Genomic DNA, 21,290 nt, shown 5'->3' on the forward strand with positions numbered 1-21,290 from the left:
GGACCTTCCTCAGTGAGATCGACGCGTGGTATGTAGCGTGCTGCTAACTTGCTCTGCAACACTCGATCTACGAATTAGAAAACGTCGAAGTTAATGCAAAAGTTCTTTCCTGATCGTTTCCGGATCGCGTCAGTGCAAACTATAAATTGTAACTACGCCCACCTCGCGATGTTGTAAGTCAATCGTGATCGTTCGTCTGGGGAACGAAGAAGCGACTAAGTCGGGAAAGAAGCGATTAAGTCAGTAACCTTATTTCACCCTGCGCGCGTTCACAGTCAGGGATCACAGCAACAGGACCCATACATAAAAAGTTGCGAACTGCAGCAGCCTGTGACATACAGTGGCGTGCAAACAGAGAGGAACGTACGCAGAGATCAGGAATAAACTCCACTGCAGCGGCAGCGGGCGCATTGCGCAAAACCCCCTGACTAGCCCACTCTCACCTTCTGACGGTTGCCAGTGGGGGAAGGGGTGCGCTACCTCTTCTACCTACTCTACCTACCCACACTGCACCCTGCTTCCCCCTGCACCCTTTCTTCCTTTTACCAGCGCGTTTTTACCATATACGATCCGTTTCCTCCCCACCGCTCCCCGCCGACTGCCCTGCCGTTTGCCCATTCGGATATAACCCGTGACCGCTCTCTATCTCTCACTGTCACACCTCATCCAGCCCTCTCACCTCTCACTTCTATTTCATTCCCTTTTTCTCGCTAGCCGACTTGTCCTTTTTTTACGCTCTTCATACCTAATTGGGCATTTTGTGCTGCACCGTCCGAGATATTATCGTGGTAATAGCCGCATGAAGCGACGGGCTACGGGACTCGCACAATGGTGCATTTCGGCGGGTACCACTTTGCCCCGTCAGCTCGCACTCGGTGTTTTTTCGTTACCGTTCTCTTTGCGCCATGGAGATCAGAATCGTTCGTTCATTCGTTCGCTCCTCGACGCGTGCGCGTCCGCCCGGTAATCTTGAGTATTCTGTCCACGAAGTCGTTCATTTTCCCTCGGAAAATTCTTTTGTATTCACGCGCGAGAAATATTAATGATTTTTTTCTTAAACCATGCTATTTCAGGAATTAATTAAATGATTTTAATTAATTTTATAGTGCGAATGAATTTAAAATCAAAAATGTTTCTTTGAATATAGGGGAACATTAATGAAACAAACACGACCTCCCTTTCTGAGATAATTATAACGATATTATTCGACAATCATATTTTAAAAGTGATTAAGTGACTGAGTTTCAGAATGATTTGCATGTTGTATTTAAATATACTTCAAAATCTAACAACCGTGTGGAACTGAAGATTTAAATATTCCATAAATTATCGTGTTCTTTTAAATCAATATTTTCACGTGTTTTACAGAATCTTCACAAACATTCATTCTTTTAATATAATTTGTGAAAGTTTTTTCGAAAAAACCTTACTTAGAGCAGCTGAAATACAAGAAAATTTACCGTTAAGAAACTAAGAGATTTGCCCTCAAAATACGTCTCACGTATTTTTTATGTTTATGAATACTTTAGCTCTACTTTTTATCAATGTTTCTCGTGTGCAAGGTTATATTATGAATTATTAAAGAAAACTGCTCTTTGCTTATAATTTAACAAAAACACGTTATAACTTAAAAAATACGTTTATATAACTCTTCATTAGATAAATAATATTATTTGAAATTTGTATACATGTAAAGCAAATGATGTACGTAAATAACTAGTCTTCCCTTAAGCGAGAAATGTATAACACATGTAATATTGTTTTTTACAATATACATATAATTCGTTTTTGGTATTCAAGGCATTATTGCCTCTTAGTTTCGTAACGTACATGTATTTCTAATTTTATCACAAAATAGTGTCTCGGGGAAAGGTGACTACTGCAATACGCACCAAAGATCGCCATTTTCAGGTAATTTCTCCACTATCTTTGGCATGCAATATATGATCGTCTATGCAGAAGCTCTCGGTGTGTAAGCATTCGTTAGCATAAAGGAACCGCGGCCAGTACCTGACCCGTATCGCGACATTATCGGCCCTCTGGCACAGTCGTTAGCGTGGTAACGGTAATTGAACTGCTATCGAGAGGAGCCAGTGGCTCTCACGTCCCCGCAATCGTTGCTGATTTCCTTAGAATAGTAATCCTCCGTTCGGCTCCGTCTTGCACCCTATGTATAAAATTGTCGTTACCGCCAGAAGACATTCTGAGTGATATGCGACTACGTTAAGCTTAATCGAAGAACTAATTCGGACCCGCACAATCATCGCTAGGTACGGTGATTACGTTTAAACGCCGAGGATAATCCGCGTTCCGACTGACGCGTTCGTTTGCATAGGACATACGGTATGTTTCGGTAATATCGCATGACTGCTATAATTAAAACAGCGATCGCACCATTAAACGTAGCGATAACTCGCGTTTCCTCTATCACATTATTTGATGAAATCAGTTTCGAGTGTCATTAATGAAATAACAAAATAACAGGTGAAATATTATCCTTTTATCATTTGTATTATGAGACGAAAAGTGAACAGAATTAAAACTGCCAATTTTATTTTACCGTTATCTGCTTCTGCCTGTCTTTAAATACAAATAACATTATATTATTGTTAATATTTAAAAATTTAATTAAATTGCAAATATATTTTAAATATTGAAAAATAATATAATACGAAGGCATAAAACTTTTCGTTAGATTCATGTTTTTATTAAGACTGTGTACGATCCTATATTAAGTTTAGCCATCTAAATAGCTAAGTCAAAGGTCGCCTTTCATTGAATTACGTTAAATAGTTGTACGTGGTGAACAGCTGATACCACGTAAAATAAATAATGAAAATGTAAACATAACATAAAACGTCATTTCGCACAGACTGCACGAATTCATTGCACGGCGTTTGCCAGGTAAATATTGACTACGCAGGCACAGAACTGGAATGTTCACTGCGCGGTCGTAGCCAGCTTACGCTCATATTTCAGTTTCAAATGATTCATTTACAAATTTCCCCGTAATTTATACTTTCAATCCTATATTACGCCGCTTGCTGTTTTATATAAAGCATAATATTTCAACATTACTCATTTCACTCACAGAATGTAAAATAAATAGGAACTACGTTATGACGCGATATAAATTTTCTATGCCAAATTTTGTATTCACAAAAATATAGAATAATCCATTGAAACAAAGTCTAAAATAACATTAATTAAGTTTCACAATGCTGGTCGATTAATTATATAGAAAGAAAGTTGTAAAAAAATGACGTCTATTTTAACCACACAGGAGTTGTTATTTTTATGATAAATGTCTTGCACATTAAAAAAAATTTACATTCACAAAATTATATCTCACGTATACATTGAAGACTTTTAACTGAATCAAACATTACACTCGTGATTTATTTAAATTATAAAACAACGGCAGAACAAATAATAATTTCTATATATTATTATTTTCATAATATTAATTGTGAAGTGTGATTGTTTCAAGTAAACGCTTTCTAAGCTCGCATTGATATTTGATGTCACGTAAATGCAGTTGCTACTTTCCTTAGATTTTCCTTCTTCAAATTTGTAACTCTAAGGTAACCCACCAAAATGAAAGTGGCAAAATAATCATTCTTAGTGATGTTCACTCGATAGTGTTATCGTAAGAAAGTTCGGACAACTATCACGTACATTCAACCGTAGGATATATAACGTGTCTGTCAGGGAGAGAGAGAGAGAGCGAACCCTACGCGTGCTTAATGGGAGAGAGCTTGCGAATAGCTCGAGGAAACTTCGCGAAATATCACTCGGCTGGTCCCTAAACCAACCGACGCAATGGCCGGTATTCCTGTTGGAAGCGGAATAATATCAGCTGTAGGGGTAGCGTAGCAATTTCATTACCGTAACCACTGGGTACCCAGGCATTCGTGTGCAACCGACAATGCCCTGCGCGTTTATGAAAGGGACAGCCTATACGCGAGATTACACGACTGCTCAAGTATAGCTAGCCGCGCGGTTGCTAATTCACCCGAAAGCTGGGACTCAGTTGTGGAACGTACGGGCGAGCGAACCGTATCGAAGCACAAGCGCAGAACTCCTGGCTGAAACCCCGTGTCAGGGATACATTTACGTTCTTCGTACATGGAGCATGAAGCTACTTCTCCGCGAAGAAACGCTATCGAGCGGACCAACAAGACGCTTTTGACCACTGCCACCTTTTTGTTGTCTATTCCATGTGCCGTGTTTATTTCGCACGAAAGGTACGAAAGAGCTCTTAACATCCTATTGTTATGTAGAATGGTTATTAATTTTTATAAAATAATAATTTTTTCGACATTTTTGCATAATAAATATTTAAAAGCTGCAACATCAAAGCGTATTTTTCGAGCACTCTTCAAAATCAATGAAATTTTTCCGGAAAACTAAAATGTTTACCAAAATTTATATTAATTTAAAATAAATTTTATTTATAAAAATAAAATACGAAATATGATAGTCGAGAGAAAAAATTATTTGATGTTATTGTCAAGATATCGAATGTACGATAAATTAGAATGAACGGGAGAAGTGTAAATATTAATTGCTTATAAATGATGAATAGCAGATACCACATGAATTATTAATTATAAAAAAAGAGATAAATGTTGAAGCTGAAGAGGGTTTAGCGAATATAGAGAAGCTGTAATGAAAGAAAAGTGTACAGCTTTAATTAGGTTCGCCCGGACCGAGAACAAGCCCTGGGTTGACAAACTACCTTCATTCACCGGCGTCTTTCTGCGTCTCTGTTCCGTTAACTCAAGGCAGCGTTGTTTCCTGAGGAAGTACGGAGGGAGGGCATAGCGCCGTCCCCATCATCTGCTAATAAGACCCCAGCTCTCTTATTTAGCCGGACCTTTTCTAGGAAGGAAAGGTAGTAAATTGTCGGTTCCTCTGTTTCGTTTCCTCGCGCCCATGAGCAAAACCAGAACCCAGACGAAAGTACGATTTTCACAGACAGGTACACTGACGTACGCTGACGTTGCCAGCCAGCGGCAAAAATCGTAATGCCTTAGGCTTCACCTTTACAAATCATATTACCAAATGCATTTTATATGTATTTTATACATCTTTAAAGTTGTATATAATTTAATAATTATATCGATTAACTATTGAAAATTACAAGAACATGAGATTTTTTTTTTAATAATCACACTTAGTTTTCAATAAAAACATTTTATATTAGACTTGATACATTGTAATGATGAATTTATAATTAGTAATAATATTTTTTTGATAAACACATAAATGACGCGGACTGATTTTTTTTCTAAACAAAGAAAAAAAAATTGTTATATAATCTTTTTTCGTAGAAGAAATAAAATCAAATTTTGTTTCTTTGCTGTTAATTACGTTTTCAGTCGCAATCGATACGACGTTTTCATTAATCAAACTGTTACTTTACAACGAAAGTAATTCTAACTACGACCTCAGCAAAGTTGGTTACATAACCAGAGAACGAGGCGACGTTTAACTCTCACACTAACAACGTCTCGTGGATACCACGGATAAACCTAAATTTACTACCTACGGATGATAGGCGAGGGTTGTTACGAGAAACATATGCGGCGCGATGCCGTCACGTCAAACGTTACCGAACAAGTATATGCCAGAGTTCACAGGTGCACACGTGACCAAGTATACATATGTATAAAATATACATACATATGCACACATGCGCACACACCCACACACACACACGTATCTAGAGCGAAGCGACGAGCTATGAAGCAACTTCCGTAGAAACTTCGTACTCGGATAATTGTTATTATCACGTTACCGGGTTAATTAGAAGCATCAAATGTAAAAGCAGACGAAGTAAATCTTACGAATTCTTGCATGATCACTACTGTTGTTGTACACATATATCACAGCGGCATGTCCGCACACGTTGTACGTTCACACACACACACACACACACACACACACACACACACACACAAGAAAGATGCAACTGTATTTTTTGAAACTCCCATTGCAAAACCATGCCACACGAACCAGAAAACTTCGAATTGCACGAGATTGCAACTTCGTCAAGACAAACGTTCCGCATGAAGCTACTCTTGATGTGGATGGAGAGCGGTAAGGGCGACGCTTGGAAAAGACGCAGGTCAGTCAGGAAGAGTGAGTTGCGACGAAAAGCTCACAAAAGAGAGTAGAAAAAACTTGGACGCTTCAAATGTTGAACACCACTGAGTCTAAAGGACCTCCGGCGTTTAATAACATTTATAATGAAAGGAACCCGCCGACGTTTTAAGAGAAAATGAATTCCCAGTTACGTACGTACTTATGGAATGCGATTCTTTTTCTCCTTCGTCGCTTGCGATCTCTATCTCTTCTTTCTTTCTTCCGTTATAATGATTCTAAAACAAAGTGAAGGACTTGACATTGTTTATCTTGCAAGATCGATTATCAAACGGAATCTCGATGTGCTATTATTTTAATACGAATGACAGTGAATACAGAAGGTTGTTGTAAATGTAGATTATTACGCGATGAATTTTAAGTACGAACTTGCCATGTAATAAAAACAGAGTGATCTTAGGAAAATGGCTGGTAGCAATGTGCAGCGTCTGAAAAATACGAGCACCCTCATGATAATTATGCGACAGTTCTCTTCCACGTTAAATTATATAAACATCCCGATCTCAAACACTTGCTTCCAGAAGTGAATTATCAAAGGAGCTTCGTGTCAACATATTTAAAAATTTTTATATTAAAAGTATCGACTCTATCCGCAAAAAATAAATTAGTTAATTAGATTGCAAACTTGTTAGACGCGGAAAGTATGTGTTGCAATATTGAAACTAAAAATTCTTGCGCTTGCCGTTATTCAAAAAAGTTTAATTTAATGCAGCAAATCTCTAACTGTTTAGATTCTATCCTCCTATCTGCCCATTTATAATATAAATTCCAATAATTGTAATAATTTATATACCAAGGGGAAAGAAATTGACAAAAAGGGCCGAAAAAGTGCTGAATAGAATCAACTTCCAACCGAATCTCCTTTTCGTTTACTACTTTCTTTCTTTCTTGACTTCCGACCTAGAAGACCCCAGGCGTCTGTAGAAAATATTTCATGTTCAGTTAATTAGCGTAAGACAAACAGGCCAGAGTTTCTGCTCAGACGTAGTAAAAAGTGATCCTTCTTTTTCCGTTGCTGCTTTATTCTTCTTCACTGTCACAGTAAGGTAAATAATAGCGGCAAGACATGTTTTAATTTTTCATGGATCAGCTTTTAACATAGAAGGAAGCGTAGACAAGTATCTCTTTCATCACAGCCGATGGTTATGAACGGAGATTTTTTTCTCAGCACGGGGAGCAAACAATAACATTTGAACAATGTGCAGTAGAAAATTACACGAAAGCGTACAGTGAGAATACTGAAATTAAAAATTGTATGAATAATTTACCAAGCTTATATAAATTTGCGAAAAGATAACAGACATTTGCATAAAGTTGGTTATTAAGCAACATTTATCTTTCGTTTAGCACAATCACACAAGTGTCAAGATGCTCCAGTACGTTGATTAATCTGCTAGTTAAAGTCGTTTGTAACATATACGTGGACGATCGTTAGAAAATGGATCGTCATCTATCTTCTCGTTACATAGTGTTGATGCGACCGAGCGAAAAGCTAAACGGAAGACCAGATACAAACGAATCAAGAACGTTCTGAGCGACGCCAGCTCCGTTTAGCGATGCGATCTTGGCTGCAACTAGGTCGAAATGTCTAATGTTTCATCTCGACGTTGCGCACGGCTGGAAATTACCGCGCCGCCTGAAGATGTGATCGCAGCCAAGAGGTATCCGCGTGCTCCATTATCATGCAGATTCGTACGCGCAACAATTCGAGATGGTATACCTGCAAGGACCACTCTCGCAGCAAGCATTCCGCGAGAGAGCGTAAATGCGACGGGAGGGCGCGCAGGGGAAGAACGCGCTGCTTGTGAGTTCCCATGAATAAGTTGATAGAGTTCTATCGGACGTGGTACGCGGTTACGAATTAGTAAATCAGCGTATGCACGATTCGGCCGATACTATGGTTGGTAAAGCAAACGTAAAGCCGAATCGCCAACCACACGGCCACAGCAGACCACAGTAGCATAATAACCGAGAGTAATGCGTGAATTATTAACTGCTTCCTATCTTGCTACCATTTACCCTCTCTCCCTTTCTCCCTCTCCCTCTCTCTCTCTCTCTCTCTCTCTCTCTCTCTCTCTCTCTCTCTCTTTCTCTCTTTCTCTCTGTAGATACATGAGCACACCTTCGAGGTCGCGCACTCGTATGCGTGAGCGCGTTGGGAGTCCACCTTTGTCTGCTGTGTATTAAATGGTTTCGTACACGTAGATTAGCCGCTGTCTACCCCACGAACAGGGTTGTACGTCACGTGAGGGTGTATATATATATATATATATGTGTTTGTGTGTGTGTTTGTATGTGTCCACATTAGCGTGTATGTCTACGTACATGCGAGAACAGACACCCATGGGAGAAGGGGAGAGCGACAGAGACACGGAAACTCTCGCACGCACGAGAACCAAGTTGTCCCAACTACTTGCTAGATGGATCACTATATCATCTTGGTTGTGATGGCGCATCTATGCGTGCATGTCTTTACTTATGCGTGCAAGGAAATCTAATAATTCGTTGAAATTTTCTTACAAAGGGCGCGAGACTTCCAGTCACGAGAACCTGTTATATTGCTCCTTCATAATTGTAAATTAAACTTAGTGAATGCAAATCAGTAATTCAGTATGAGGTTTACTATGTAAAAGATAAACGAATTAGAGCTATTTTAAGTAAGAAAAGACTTTTCAGTTTACTGATGTAACATCAAGATTAATTTCTCGAAATTGACTTTTAATTTTTACTTGTTAAATACCCTTAAACGTGTCTTGTTTGCATGCGTTGACCTTTTCCCTTTTCCATATATATTGATAGCCGCTTTATGTAAATACAAAACATATATTTACGCATTACGCGTGCTATCAGGCGAGATATGATAAGAAAAAGAACACAATTGTAATATATATCAGTACTTAAGAAAATATGCAAAATTATTGTAAGTGTATTATACCTCACGCAAAGTTACAATTACATAATATCTCGGTTTCTCTTTACCATGTGGACACGAACTTACTTTCAAGAGAAAACGGTGAGTGTACGAAGCACGAAAAATTCAACACGCAGGTGAACTTATTACTTCGTAGATGGACTTTAGACTTCTTCCTTTTAATTGGTATAATATGTAATGCAGCAAGAAAGGCTGCATTACATTTTAGTAACTACGAAAAGACATTTTATCAGATTTTAGTAATAATGGAGGTTATACTTTTACTAGATATACCTTGTAAAATGTATGTATTGTACTTCTTACTATCTAATATAATACTTGACTTGGCTCTTTCAAAGTTAACTATATAGCACTGAGTACTGAAATCGAGTACATGAAAGTTACGTAACATTTAACATCTAATGTGTCCACATGATTCCTTTCTTCTTGCTTTTTCCGTAATTTTTACACAAATTTAAAGAACGTTTTTTTTTCGTGGGTCGAATTTACGACAAATTTCTTATCTCATGATACGCAAAAAAGAAAACAATTCGGGTTATCGTCTATAAATTTTCGTGTATGTTCCAATATGGATAACCACGTGGACAAGCTGTCCCGTTAATCTTGAGGCTGACAGATGTGTGTACGCGCAATAGACGTATGAACTTCCTGCGTCTACTACAAGGCAAGTTGTAACCGATGTCGTCTATCAGCCCGATGGAGGAGTCATCGATCAAACGTAAGCGAGCGTGGTAACGACGGCGAAACTCGGGGAGACAATATCCCGACTCGAAGAGGCTGACTTGTTAAGCTACTATAACCATAGAACATATCGCGCGATACGACCATTAGACATCTGAGAATGTCATCATCTATAATCGATATTTCAAATGCTTGCACAATGATAAATGATACATACAGACAATATTTTTGATAATTAGTAAAAATCGCTTGCTAATGAACTAATCGATGCTTCGTGTTTAAATTTCTAAATACTGTAAAGTTAATTGTAATTTACATGTCATCTTTTTTTCATTCTATTTTCTAAAAACGTTGTATTTGTGTAAGTTTATTTTATGTCGGAGTTTTGATTAATCGATATTTTAATTCAAGATTTTCATGTTCTCTCTTTTATATTGATAGGATGCAAAATAATGCTTTTGATAATTCGGGGTTATATACGAATATAACAATAGACTAAAAAAAATTTACGCAAATTTATGAAAACGTAGGTAGACGTGTTCCATATATAGATTGAACTTTTTATTATTTTTGCATTTGTTTTCACTTCTCCATAAAAAAAAAGGTATTATGATGAGATTGCCTCAGATTTTTGATCTCTGACACAAAAATATCCACATATATTACTGCATTTTTATTTTGATTTGCATGCACCTACGCATTTTACTGTAGAAAACGTACATTTTTTTATATAAACGACTGTCAGATGCCACAAATAAAGCGCGTAATTTTAAGTCACGTGCAAAAGCAAAATTATCTTCTCGGAATGAATTCATGAATTTTAAACTAATTTTTTACATAAATATCCAAAAAACTATTAAAGATTATTACTTTTATGTTTGTTAAATATTAATTAGCACAGAAGTTATAATTCTTGACTGATTCTTTTATAACATTTATAAATTAAAAATTATATAATATTCTTATTTCTTGATAACAGTAATACACAAATATAAAATATAAAATAATATTTTAAACTTGAACTAAATGTAAACAATTATTTCTAATATAAGAAAACAATATAAATTGAAACCTAAATCAATTATTGTCTCAATAAATTAAGCTTTTAGTACGTGATTCCTGTATTGCAAATATATTGAACAAATTTTATCGCCGCACATTTACATGACTAATCGTTTATTGTGTATATTGGATTTAGATAAACACGCTGATGTAGTTAATCATTACATGCGCAAAGTATCTATCTTGCAGTAACGTATTTAATATATTTCATTGATAATTAGATACGGTGGCAATTATCCATTATCTTGAAGGGGTCGAAGAAACGATATTTGTCTATTCTTGCAAAACATCCTCCTCGTTGATCGCGGTAGTCGAGCGGCACTTTGATATACTGTTTCCGGCTGTAGATGGTAGACAAGACGGCGGCAGTTAGAGGGATAGAAAGACGTAGCACAGAGGTTACCACGTGCCCTTTGGAAAAGGCCCGGCACGGGGCCCTGGGAGAGACAGAGAGAGAGAGAGAGAGAGAGTTTAAGCTCTTAATTAGCTGCAATTACTGCAACATAGCGATGTCGAGCGAATCGCCCGAGGCTCATCCTCCGTCCTTCTATCTTCTATCTGCGTGTAAATCCGGCCCTCTCGTCTCTCGTTCCTCGCTCCCTCCATCGTGGAACTCAACGTTTCCCCATCGGTTCTCGCTTCATTTTGAAGCCCCATCTACTATCCTTCTTCCGTAAAAGAGCCAATTTATGATAGAATTTAAACTAATTTGCGGAAAATAAAAGTCTCTCAAGCCACATTGTTGTGCTTCCGTCATGTTATCAGCAATCAACTTGGTTTAACCCTGCCGTAACTCCACGAATATCGCAAAACGAAAAAGACATGAAGTTATAATCTTAAAAATGTATAACAAAAGGATAATCGCGATGCACCCGCCGCTTTGCGCTATTTTATCAGGTTCTTCATTATTCTAAGATAATGAGAAATCTTGTCTAGTGCAATGTAACATACTTTAGATTGATATTCCTTGTAGGTCTAGTAACAAGGAAGATAATAATATAATCTTTATTGAAACGTCTCACACAATATCTCACTATTATGTGAAAAATTATCTACACGTTTAAATTAACGTTTTCGTTTTTACAAGAATATTGATCTCAAGTATATGTCTATTTTTTTCTTTATATTTGCATTAATTTATTGCAAAATAAATTAAAAATAAGTTAGTAAATACAAAAAGTAATTACATAATAAGTTTAAAATAGATAAAATGTCGTTCATAATTTATAATATACCAAAAGTCTTCCTTGTAAAATAAAAACTATACAATTTGCAATGTAACAAGGTCTTGTATGGAAAGGATTAACGGAAAATTGCGTTATTGTTGTAATAAAGTAAGTGGCAGCAAAATTTGTGTCGCAATAAATATTATAGTTGGTGTAGATTCCTTTTTGGCAATGTCTGATGCCAATAGTTCATAGATTCCCTGTGCTCAGTATCGCGTTACCGTGCGTTTCGCGTGTCACTTTGTCTCCTACGCCTTACAGTTGGCGAATACTGCGATTGCGGCCACAAACGGAATTATTTATAAGCTTGAACATGAGCCAAACTCGTCTGCAAACCACCAAGGTTTCACTCCTCATGACATTCTCCTATGTCGATGCTGAAAGTGCAAAATTATATCATCTTTTGATCCATCATAATTATATCATTTAAGATCTAAATCCGATTCTGCGATCTTCGATTAACAAAAAGTAGTTAACATAGGAGCTAAAGTTTTCTCGATAAACTTGCAAAGCGTGATTAGTTTTGTATCTTCTGATATTATGGAGCATAAAATTATATATCATAAAAAATTCATTATTATATACAAATTTTTAAATATGTTAAAGGAAAATTATAGAAAATAAAATGCATTATTTTTAATTTGCCAGGATAAAAATTTATGGAAAATTAGCAGTTTATATTGCTAGTTTGTATTGCTAGTGAAGAAACAACAGAAGTAGTTTATATTAGATATCTAGAGAATTTAAACGTAAATAATTATATCTAGGAGAAGACTTTCAGATACAACAAATTAAGTAAGTGTATTAATGGTTTACGGAAACGGTAATTTCATATTAAAATTGTGGAGACTATAAACATTGACTTTCCATTTAATCACATGATAATATGCTTTATGATTTCACTTGTTTCTATTTATTATGAAATTACATGAATAAAGCGCATCGTGTTTGCGCCAAATTACAGAACGGTTAACTCTGTAATTAGCGACAATACCAGAGATTCAATACAGGTTGATATCAATGTGCACGATGTTTTAAAGCTTCGTTACATGAAGCATTTCGAAACTTTTCATTAATACCACAAATGTCATTTTAGACCATGCATGAAAACATGAAATTACCTCTTGCGCACATCAATTGATTCGAACGGCTACGTCGCAAATACGAAATATAAACGCCAATAAACTGTTATTTCGAAGCTTAATGCATATCGTCTAATTATCAACTAGCAAAAATAACAAGCTCCTCCATTAATTGCAAAAATATTTTTTTACGTAAATGTTAGACCGCGTGTATGTGTTTATGTGTGTATAAATATTTATATGCATATAAATTGATTATAGGTACATATAAATATAATAATTTTGATAATTAATAATTTATATCAATGTATATAAATTATTAATTATCGGAGTATTTTGGGATAAAGTCATTGTACATTTGTACGATAAAACATCTAAAATGTAATTATTGCAAATTTGCACATATTATATTTCTATGATTTTTTCGAGATCCCAATATCTTAATCACTAATAACAGACAAACAAAGTTATCTTATGTTTATAAGGACCACAGACCACTCGTAAACTTTCCTTCTTTCTTACAAACTCTCAATCGAGAAGCGCTCAATAAGATAAACGCAACTCCTGTCCTTGCCCTGCATCAATGTTACCGAAAACGGGCGGGGGAATCCTTTCGGTATTTGGACGAAGCTTAGCATCGCAATCACCCTAGTTCGATCTGCTACCAGCGAGTGGCGCCACTTAATGGATCAGTAGATACGGGCCGCATTGGGTCAGTCACCGTGCTATTCTATTTCGAAAGCGATAGAGATATTGAACATTGTCTGACATTATCTTTATAAAAAAAAAAAATTTAATTTGTTTTGAAATTGTTGGAATATTGAAAATTAAAATAAACCGTATTATTTATTATAATTATTTCTTTATTTGCTGTTGTTTCTTTTCAGACATTTAATAACAAAAGACGCAAGAAACATTTTTACATATTAGTTTCGCTCTTGAGTAAAATATAACAGTAGAATGTATAATGTATAATGACAATTATTAATATATGCTATAATAGTTTTATATTATAAATGCATTCATAATACAATTAAAGTGCATTTTTTATTAACTGATGAATAATATCAAATAATTACAAGGTACATTTATATGTGCTTATAACAAATATAATATCGTTCATATACAGACACAATTTGATAAATATTTAATAAATAAAGAATATTTATTGTAATATTACATAAAATGTATAAATATGTATACAGTAATAATTATTATACATACACACACACACACACACACACAAACGCATTATAAATGTAGTTTATTTGCACGCGAAATGTAATCTTAGCTACATTTTTTCTACTGCTATTAGCAAAATATTGTCTTTAATTAATCAATTTTAAAAACAAAAAAACACTTTTAGTTAATTTGCTTATCAACATTTCAATTTAATTATTTTTTTAAACGATATATTTAGCTAATTTATATTTTTTTCAAAAAATTAAGAACATATGTTATATTTGTTTATAATAGTCTTTTGTAAAGAATGGCTTGATAATAAATTTATTTATAATGCTCCAAATAACGAGTATTTGATGGAAAAAATGCATCAGGATTGAAAATGCATGCAATGTGATACAGTTAAATGTGACGTATTCAAAAACGTCCGTATATCATTTTTGCAGTTCTTGTCATTTTTGTAATACGTGACTACGAAACTCATATTACTAAAACTGATCTCCTCTGATACATATATATACATGTTTGTACAAATAATTTTTTTATATTAGAAAAAAATAATCTATTTCACTGAAAGATTAGAATAAACAAATGAAGTTAAACGGCTTTTCAGCATTAAATTATTAGAATATATGAAACCTCAGTGAATATATTCAGTTTTTTCGCGTAAAAGATTGACGAAACTTTTTTTAATCTTTTTATTTGTAGCTGTGCATTTTATATTGTCAATAAAACAAAAATGTATGTAATAAAGTAATATTCAAACACTATCAGATAAAAAAAGACATTACTTTACCTATCTCATCAGTTAATAATAGCTTATATTATTTATTTAGAAAAATTGTAAAAAAATAAATATTTTAGAAAAATATTAAAAAACAAAATATCAGATAGACATAAAGAAAAATCTGATCTAATTTTTCTGAAATAATATATAAATATTTTAAATTTTGAACGTGAAATTATTTTCAGAAATTTTATTAATAGCGTTGATATTAAAGAAACCGAAATCTTTAATTTACTCGGTTAACTTAAAAAAAGAAAATTACTGCCGATGTTGAAGTAGAAAAAGTTGATAGACGTGTGTTTGCTTAAAAGAAATTTATTTAAAAAAATATATTCTAGGAAGACTCGGAGATTGATTGACATTTAATCTAGACGAAAGCATCGTACATTGCCAGTAAAAAATAAAATTGGCGAAAAATATCGCGAATAATTGGAGACGCATCGTCGTACAGTGCTGCATTGGCTCCCGCATCGAACAACCCTCTCAGCGTGGCGGCGAACGAGCGACTGCTGGCTCGCGTCTTAGCTCGTGCGATTCCGCGGACGCTCGGGAACGCCGGCGCCTCTGGGCGTCGCGACGGCGGGCGTCCAGGGCTGGCAGGCTGGCAGGCTGGCAAAGGCAGGCGTCCCTTCGCGCTCACCCCGCCAGACGAGTTCCGACTCTACGCTCGGCCGGACGTGACGTAACGCGCGCAGCGTGGAGAGCGTAGAGAACGACGTCGCCGTCGTTGCAACCACCTACGGTTGCCGCCGCCGCCGACCGCCGCCACCGTCGTTGAATCCCCCGTGCACGTTCGTCATCGGCATCGGTCAGATATCGGACAAATCTATTCGTTTGCCGTGTCCTACATAAGTTGCCGTCGGTGACGCTTTATTCGCGAAGTTCAGAGCACGCGTATTTGACAACGCGACGCGCGCCGCTACGCTTCGCACGCACGGACGCCACACCGCACGCAGTACCGCGTGCGCCAGCACGCTTTCAACCCTTCCCGCACGGACTGTCAACCGTAGTGCACGTACAACGTGAGAAAAAATGGAAGGAAATTATTGAAACGAGAGGGAAGGATCACACACGCGCACACGTACACCACCGAGGGCGCATAAATGAAGAAATAGGAAGATTGTCAAACTTGATTGCTGAAGTGATTTGAGAACTGTGCGCTTCGATGTTCGCGCGGAAACTACCGACCACTGAATTCGAAACCGTAAAGTTCCCGCAGTTTTTATAGTTTTCGCAAGCACAGTTTCGCAAAAGCGACACCGTTTGTTTGCCACTCTGTCGTCTGAAAGTCAACGCGAGCAAGTTCGACGAACGGTTTCGAGCAAACGAGACGAGCAGCGGCAAATGTTGACCGCTACTGAAATTCGAGATCCACGGTGGCGCGACAACGAGTGAAGTAATGACGCGGGAGAGGAAGAGCCACGACGATCTACATGACGACGCGATAGATCGCGAGGCGTAACATGCGATGAGCAGCACCGTTTTTTTATCGTGGACGAACGACGACATATCGAACGTCTTGCGGTGCGGATTCGCAAATAACACCAATCGAGTGATGCTATTATATTCGTGGGACACTAACACGAGTGCTCGATCCACCTCTTAATCACGACCGTGCTCATAATCGCTTGAAATTTTTCCCTCGACCGATCATCGTTGACGAAACTTCGCGGCACGCTCGCAAGATCCATTTGTACTTGGCATGAATCGCACGCGTCGCTGATCATCTCCCCTCTCCCTCGCTCCGATCACGACATTACGGATCGTGAGGATACTGAGAGAGATCGTGATCGCGCACCACGTCCAAGTGTCACTGTCGCCCGCTAACGCGAAGATCCGTTTCGGTCACGTGACGAAACTGCACCTTTCAACTTTCACCACGGCGAGACAAATTCCACGTCGTAAAGATGCTGACTATGTCGACCTTGATGATGCCTACGACGATGACCACCATGACGAACCCGGGCCCGATACCCGCACACAGCGTGCCGCAGAAGATAGAACCACCTAAGCTCACTGCAGCAGCTACGCTCGCCCATACACCAACACCCGCCAACAAATCAGGTGCCACTTTACAAACCTTTTTTTGCATTGTCATTCGAGCGCTGCTCTAAAACTTAAGCTCAGCCTTGTACAACATTATATAAACCATTTGACTCTAGACTCGATGCATAAACGTCATGTTTATGCTGTTGTTTTAAACCGTTTAATTTTAATTTTTGATTAAACGAAAAATCAATATCACTTTTATTACTTAATAAGCGTTTAAATACAGCATTGATTAAAACTTGAGTCTTTTAAAGAGAAAATTCGTGATGTATGATAGATTTAAGAAAATTGGGAGGAGTAAAAGAAAATTGAAACGATAAAATTCGATGTTTCTAATCGTAAATAATTTTTATTACGCTGAGAATACGCTTATCAAAATGTCAACAAAGCATATATTATGTATAACGTTTTTCAAAATATTTATCAAACTAATCGTGGAAATATTTCGTGTAGAGATATTTTTCCCGGCATAAATAAATATATAGTTTTATTTATTTCGGTGGATTTTCTTGTTATCGGATAAAGTCTGCAAATTGGATGATTCTTCGATAGATATTTACGCGGTATATTTTTCTGCAAAGCTGCGATCATTCTATACTCCAATTTCGATGTCTACAAAAGAAGTGCTAACTTCTCTTGCGGAGGAAAAGGGGATAAAGACGGTAGAAGCGAGGCCAGCTCGGTCGCCTGTCTCCCGCATTGAAATTCAAATGCGCGTTGCAATCCATCAGTTAACGATCTGAACTATTTTACAACTGCATGATTGATTTCATCATTTAAAAAATGCGAATCTCCTTGCTCCGCACGCTACGGGAGCTCGCTCCCGTTAATTTGTCTCGAGGTAGCAGACACGTTGCGACAACATCTGCCGGTAATAACCGCGTCACGAGCATTCAGGTCCTGCGATTATCCCCCGATTAAAAATGCATAATTGCTATTAAACCGGGCGCGTCAAAATCCCAAGGATGGCCTTGGCGCCGCTCCAGAGCCTCGTGAACGCTACTCAAATGGCGCTCAAGCCAGAATTTTTCTCCGTTCAAGTAAAAACGTAGGCAGGGGAGAGACCGGCCGCGCGAGCGGAAACGATTGGCTCCGTCCGCGCACACCGTGATCCGGATAACATCTCTCGCTTAGCCCTTCGACGCGGAAAGTCGCGATAATATATCGTCGAGGCGGTGGTACATGCCCTCGCAGGCGGCTATGTTTGCATACGTGTACGTAATCCTAAGAATGGAATACGTACAACTGCCAATAGGGCAATCCCTAGCCGCGCACACTTAGCACGTACTAGCAGTAGTTACCGTTACATCACGAACGTACGTGTCGTGGGAGCGTAACAAGGACGCGGGTTCGCGGCACGCCGTGCCACATCGCCACGTATACTTGGCCTACGTAGTATGCGTGATGTCGGCTACGTGAGCGAGGGTGGACACATGCAATTTATCGAAAATCACCCGACATCACGACATTTCCTCGTGCGACGATTCGTACCTTGCCCCGTTCTTTGAGGATCAATCGTTACTAATTGTCGACGAACGAAACACCCCAAAGCGGATTCCACAGACTCGCTTCTCGAATGTTCCTCTCCTTCTAACCATTCCGAATCTCTCTTCCATTGTTATGACTCCTTTATCTGCCTAGATACAATCGGAGCTTGTATTTGTGGTTTATGACTACTATGTTCGATAACTGAAGGATTCTTGTTCGTTATTTATAACGGACAAGAAAATTTTTAAGCAAAACAACGAAGAAGGTGAGGAAAGAGCGATTGAACTTTCCATCTTAACTAAATTAAGGTTCGGTTTCAATAGATTTTGGATCTGGAACGAAACTATTCACAGCAGGAAACTGAATAAAAAAATTTCTAACAAAGCTAGTATTTGACGCGAAAAAATTACATTTGTTAAGATATATAAATGATATATTTTCAGTTAAACGTATAATATCAAAAATCTATATTAATGTTAACATAAATGCACTAAAAAAAAATTTTTTTATGTTTGAGTAAATATATTTATTTTAACGTTATTTCTTTGCTTTAAATAAATATAAGTTAAAATATTTTATTTTTGAATCTAGAAAATATTTCTTCAAATCGAGGAAATAATGTTAAAATATATTTACATAAAATGAAAACTTGAACATAAAAAATTTTTTTTCAGTGTAGTACATAAACTTATTTTAATTAATAATATATAAAATTTTACTTTAATTAAATTGACACAATAATATCTTCTTATCTGTATTAATATAATACCATAATAAACGTAAAATAAAGGATATAGATACCAGGATATGCTATTTTAATATATGGCTTGCAAATGAAACTTTTGACATAATTTTAGAACGATTAATCTAAACAATCTGAAAACTACGTTATAAATGATGGGTTTTGCGTCAGGTGGTACTACATTGTACCTCGGCGTGCCGCGAGTCACATGGTGCAACGTAATGTTAATAGTCGTCGTGTCAATGGTCTCTCATCACAAACTATCATTAGTACTAATGCTCTCAGATTATGTAAATGCAAACTATGGAACGCTTTTAATAATATCTTCATTTTCATGATAAGCGATTTAAAGCTTGATAAAAATATGTTACTTGACAACTAAAGAAAGATGATAATTTATATATAAATATAATGACAGTTTAATAAAATATAGTTAGAAAATTGATAAAAAATATTTTTATGTAAATTGCATCAACATTGTCATTCAATATACACGACAACATCGGTTTTTCTCTCGCTCGATATCGAAAAGCTTTTCTGAGACAATGATTTTTCTGAACCTTCTGGAAACTGGTAGATGCACACTTCCACGTAGATCCTAGCACCTAAAGGGTAAGTGCTCGTAAAGTTGTTTGTCTGCTCGATATACTGTAATAGCAAGGAGGCAGCCATTAGTACGTGAAATTCGTTTAAACGCAATTCGCGAACGCCGTAGTCCACAAATTGAATTACACAAAGGTTCAGTCTTTCTTATTATCAATTTGCATCGCAAAATATCATTTCGGAAGTGGACAACTGTCGTAAGCCCGAGCGTATACAAAAAAAAATATTTTTTAAATAGTAAGAATTTTTAGATTTCGCAATATAATATTTCGCTGTTATAATGTAGTATTACACTATCAACTTTAATCATCTATCCAAGCACGCTTTTTGTTAAATAAATATCAATAAAAGTTACAGAAGGTTAAAATAATGAATAATAAGTCTTCGAAATAAGTCTTCGAAATTGTCTCATTGACACTTAGCAAAGTGCTAAAGTTCTTGTCCTCGAAATAATAAAGCTAATTTTCAAAACGTTGATAGTATGAAGCTACATACACTGCGTTAATATTTATTCATCCATAATGATTCACGATGATCCATTGAAATCTATAATGTTGCAAAATTTTTCTTGTCGATTTATCGAGTTTAGCGAATTTCAACGTCGTGACAGTCGATAAATTGATCCATGTCGAACACAGTTCGATCACAGTTCATCAGACGTCCCGGTGCCCCAAACTAATTTAGCGAGACACGAGAACACATGTAGGATCGTATCTCCGAGGAACGCTATCGTATACGCGCGCGAGGGCAGGATCGGCAAAGAAGTGGCAAACGAGTAGGCAACAAGAGGCAAAACAATTCTTCCAGATAAAACGGAAGTCGACGATGGCTGCGCCGACGGCAACGAAAGCGCGAGCGATGGATGGCTTTAGCTTCGGTTTCCTGACGAGGTTACCGAAGTTTCGTTCGCAGATTCAATTTTAGTTGGCGCGCCAGCCCGCGCCACCACCATCCGCGACTCTCAATGCCACGTAGGTACCTTACAGAGGCGGTTACCAACCCTCCTTTCTATATTCACCCTCGTGCACCCGCACGGCCTCTTGCCAACTATCCGCTACGGGGCCACTTTATCCGGCTGCGCTTAAGTTTCCGCATTTTCCACGCCTGTCTTTGATTGCGGCTTGTTTCGATCTCGATCTCGCGGAGCATCCTTGATTTCAGATGCGTCATGCTGCCTACCTGTCTTTACAATTGTTAGCGTAAATCAATCACAAGAAGTATACTTTTTTTATTAAATTATATTTTGTCAACTTAATTGTACGGATACATTATATATTTTCGCAAGAAT

At 37.1% G+C, this 21,290-nt stretch overlaps 1 protein-coding gene across 6 annotated transcripts in view; it reads left to right on the top strand.

Moving 5' to 3' along the window:
- Positions 1–21,290, top strand: part of LOC105194616 (nucleolysin TIAR) — a 409,126-nt gene that overhangs the window by 226,394 nt on the left and 161,442 nt on the right. Inside the window, exon 1 of one of the 6 annotated variants that reach the window (XM_011159681.3) lies at positions 15,751–17,184. The exons of the other annotated variants lie outside the window; for them this stretch is intronic. Coding sequence (XP_011157983.1) covers positions 17,028–17,184 — 157 coding nt within the window. The 5' untranslated portion in view covers positions 15,751–17,027. Of the gene's footprint in view, positions 1–15,750; positions 17,185–21,290 lie in introns of those variants that run through there. 6 annotated transcript variants of the gene reach the window in all.

This window comes from Solenopsis invicta, chromosome 16 (assembly GCF_016802725.1).
Source record: "Solenopsis invicta isolate M01_SB chromosome 16, UNIL_Sinv_3.0, whole genome shotgun sequence".
NCBI lineage: Eukaryota > Metazoa > Arthropoda > Insecta > Hymenoptera > Formicidae > Solenopsis > Solenopsis invicta.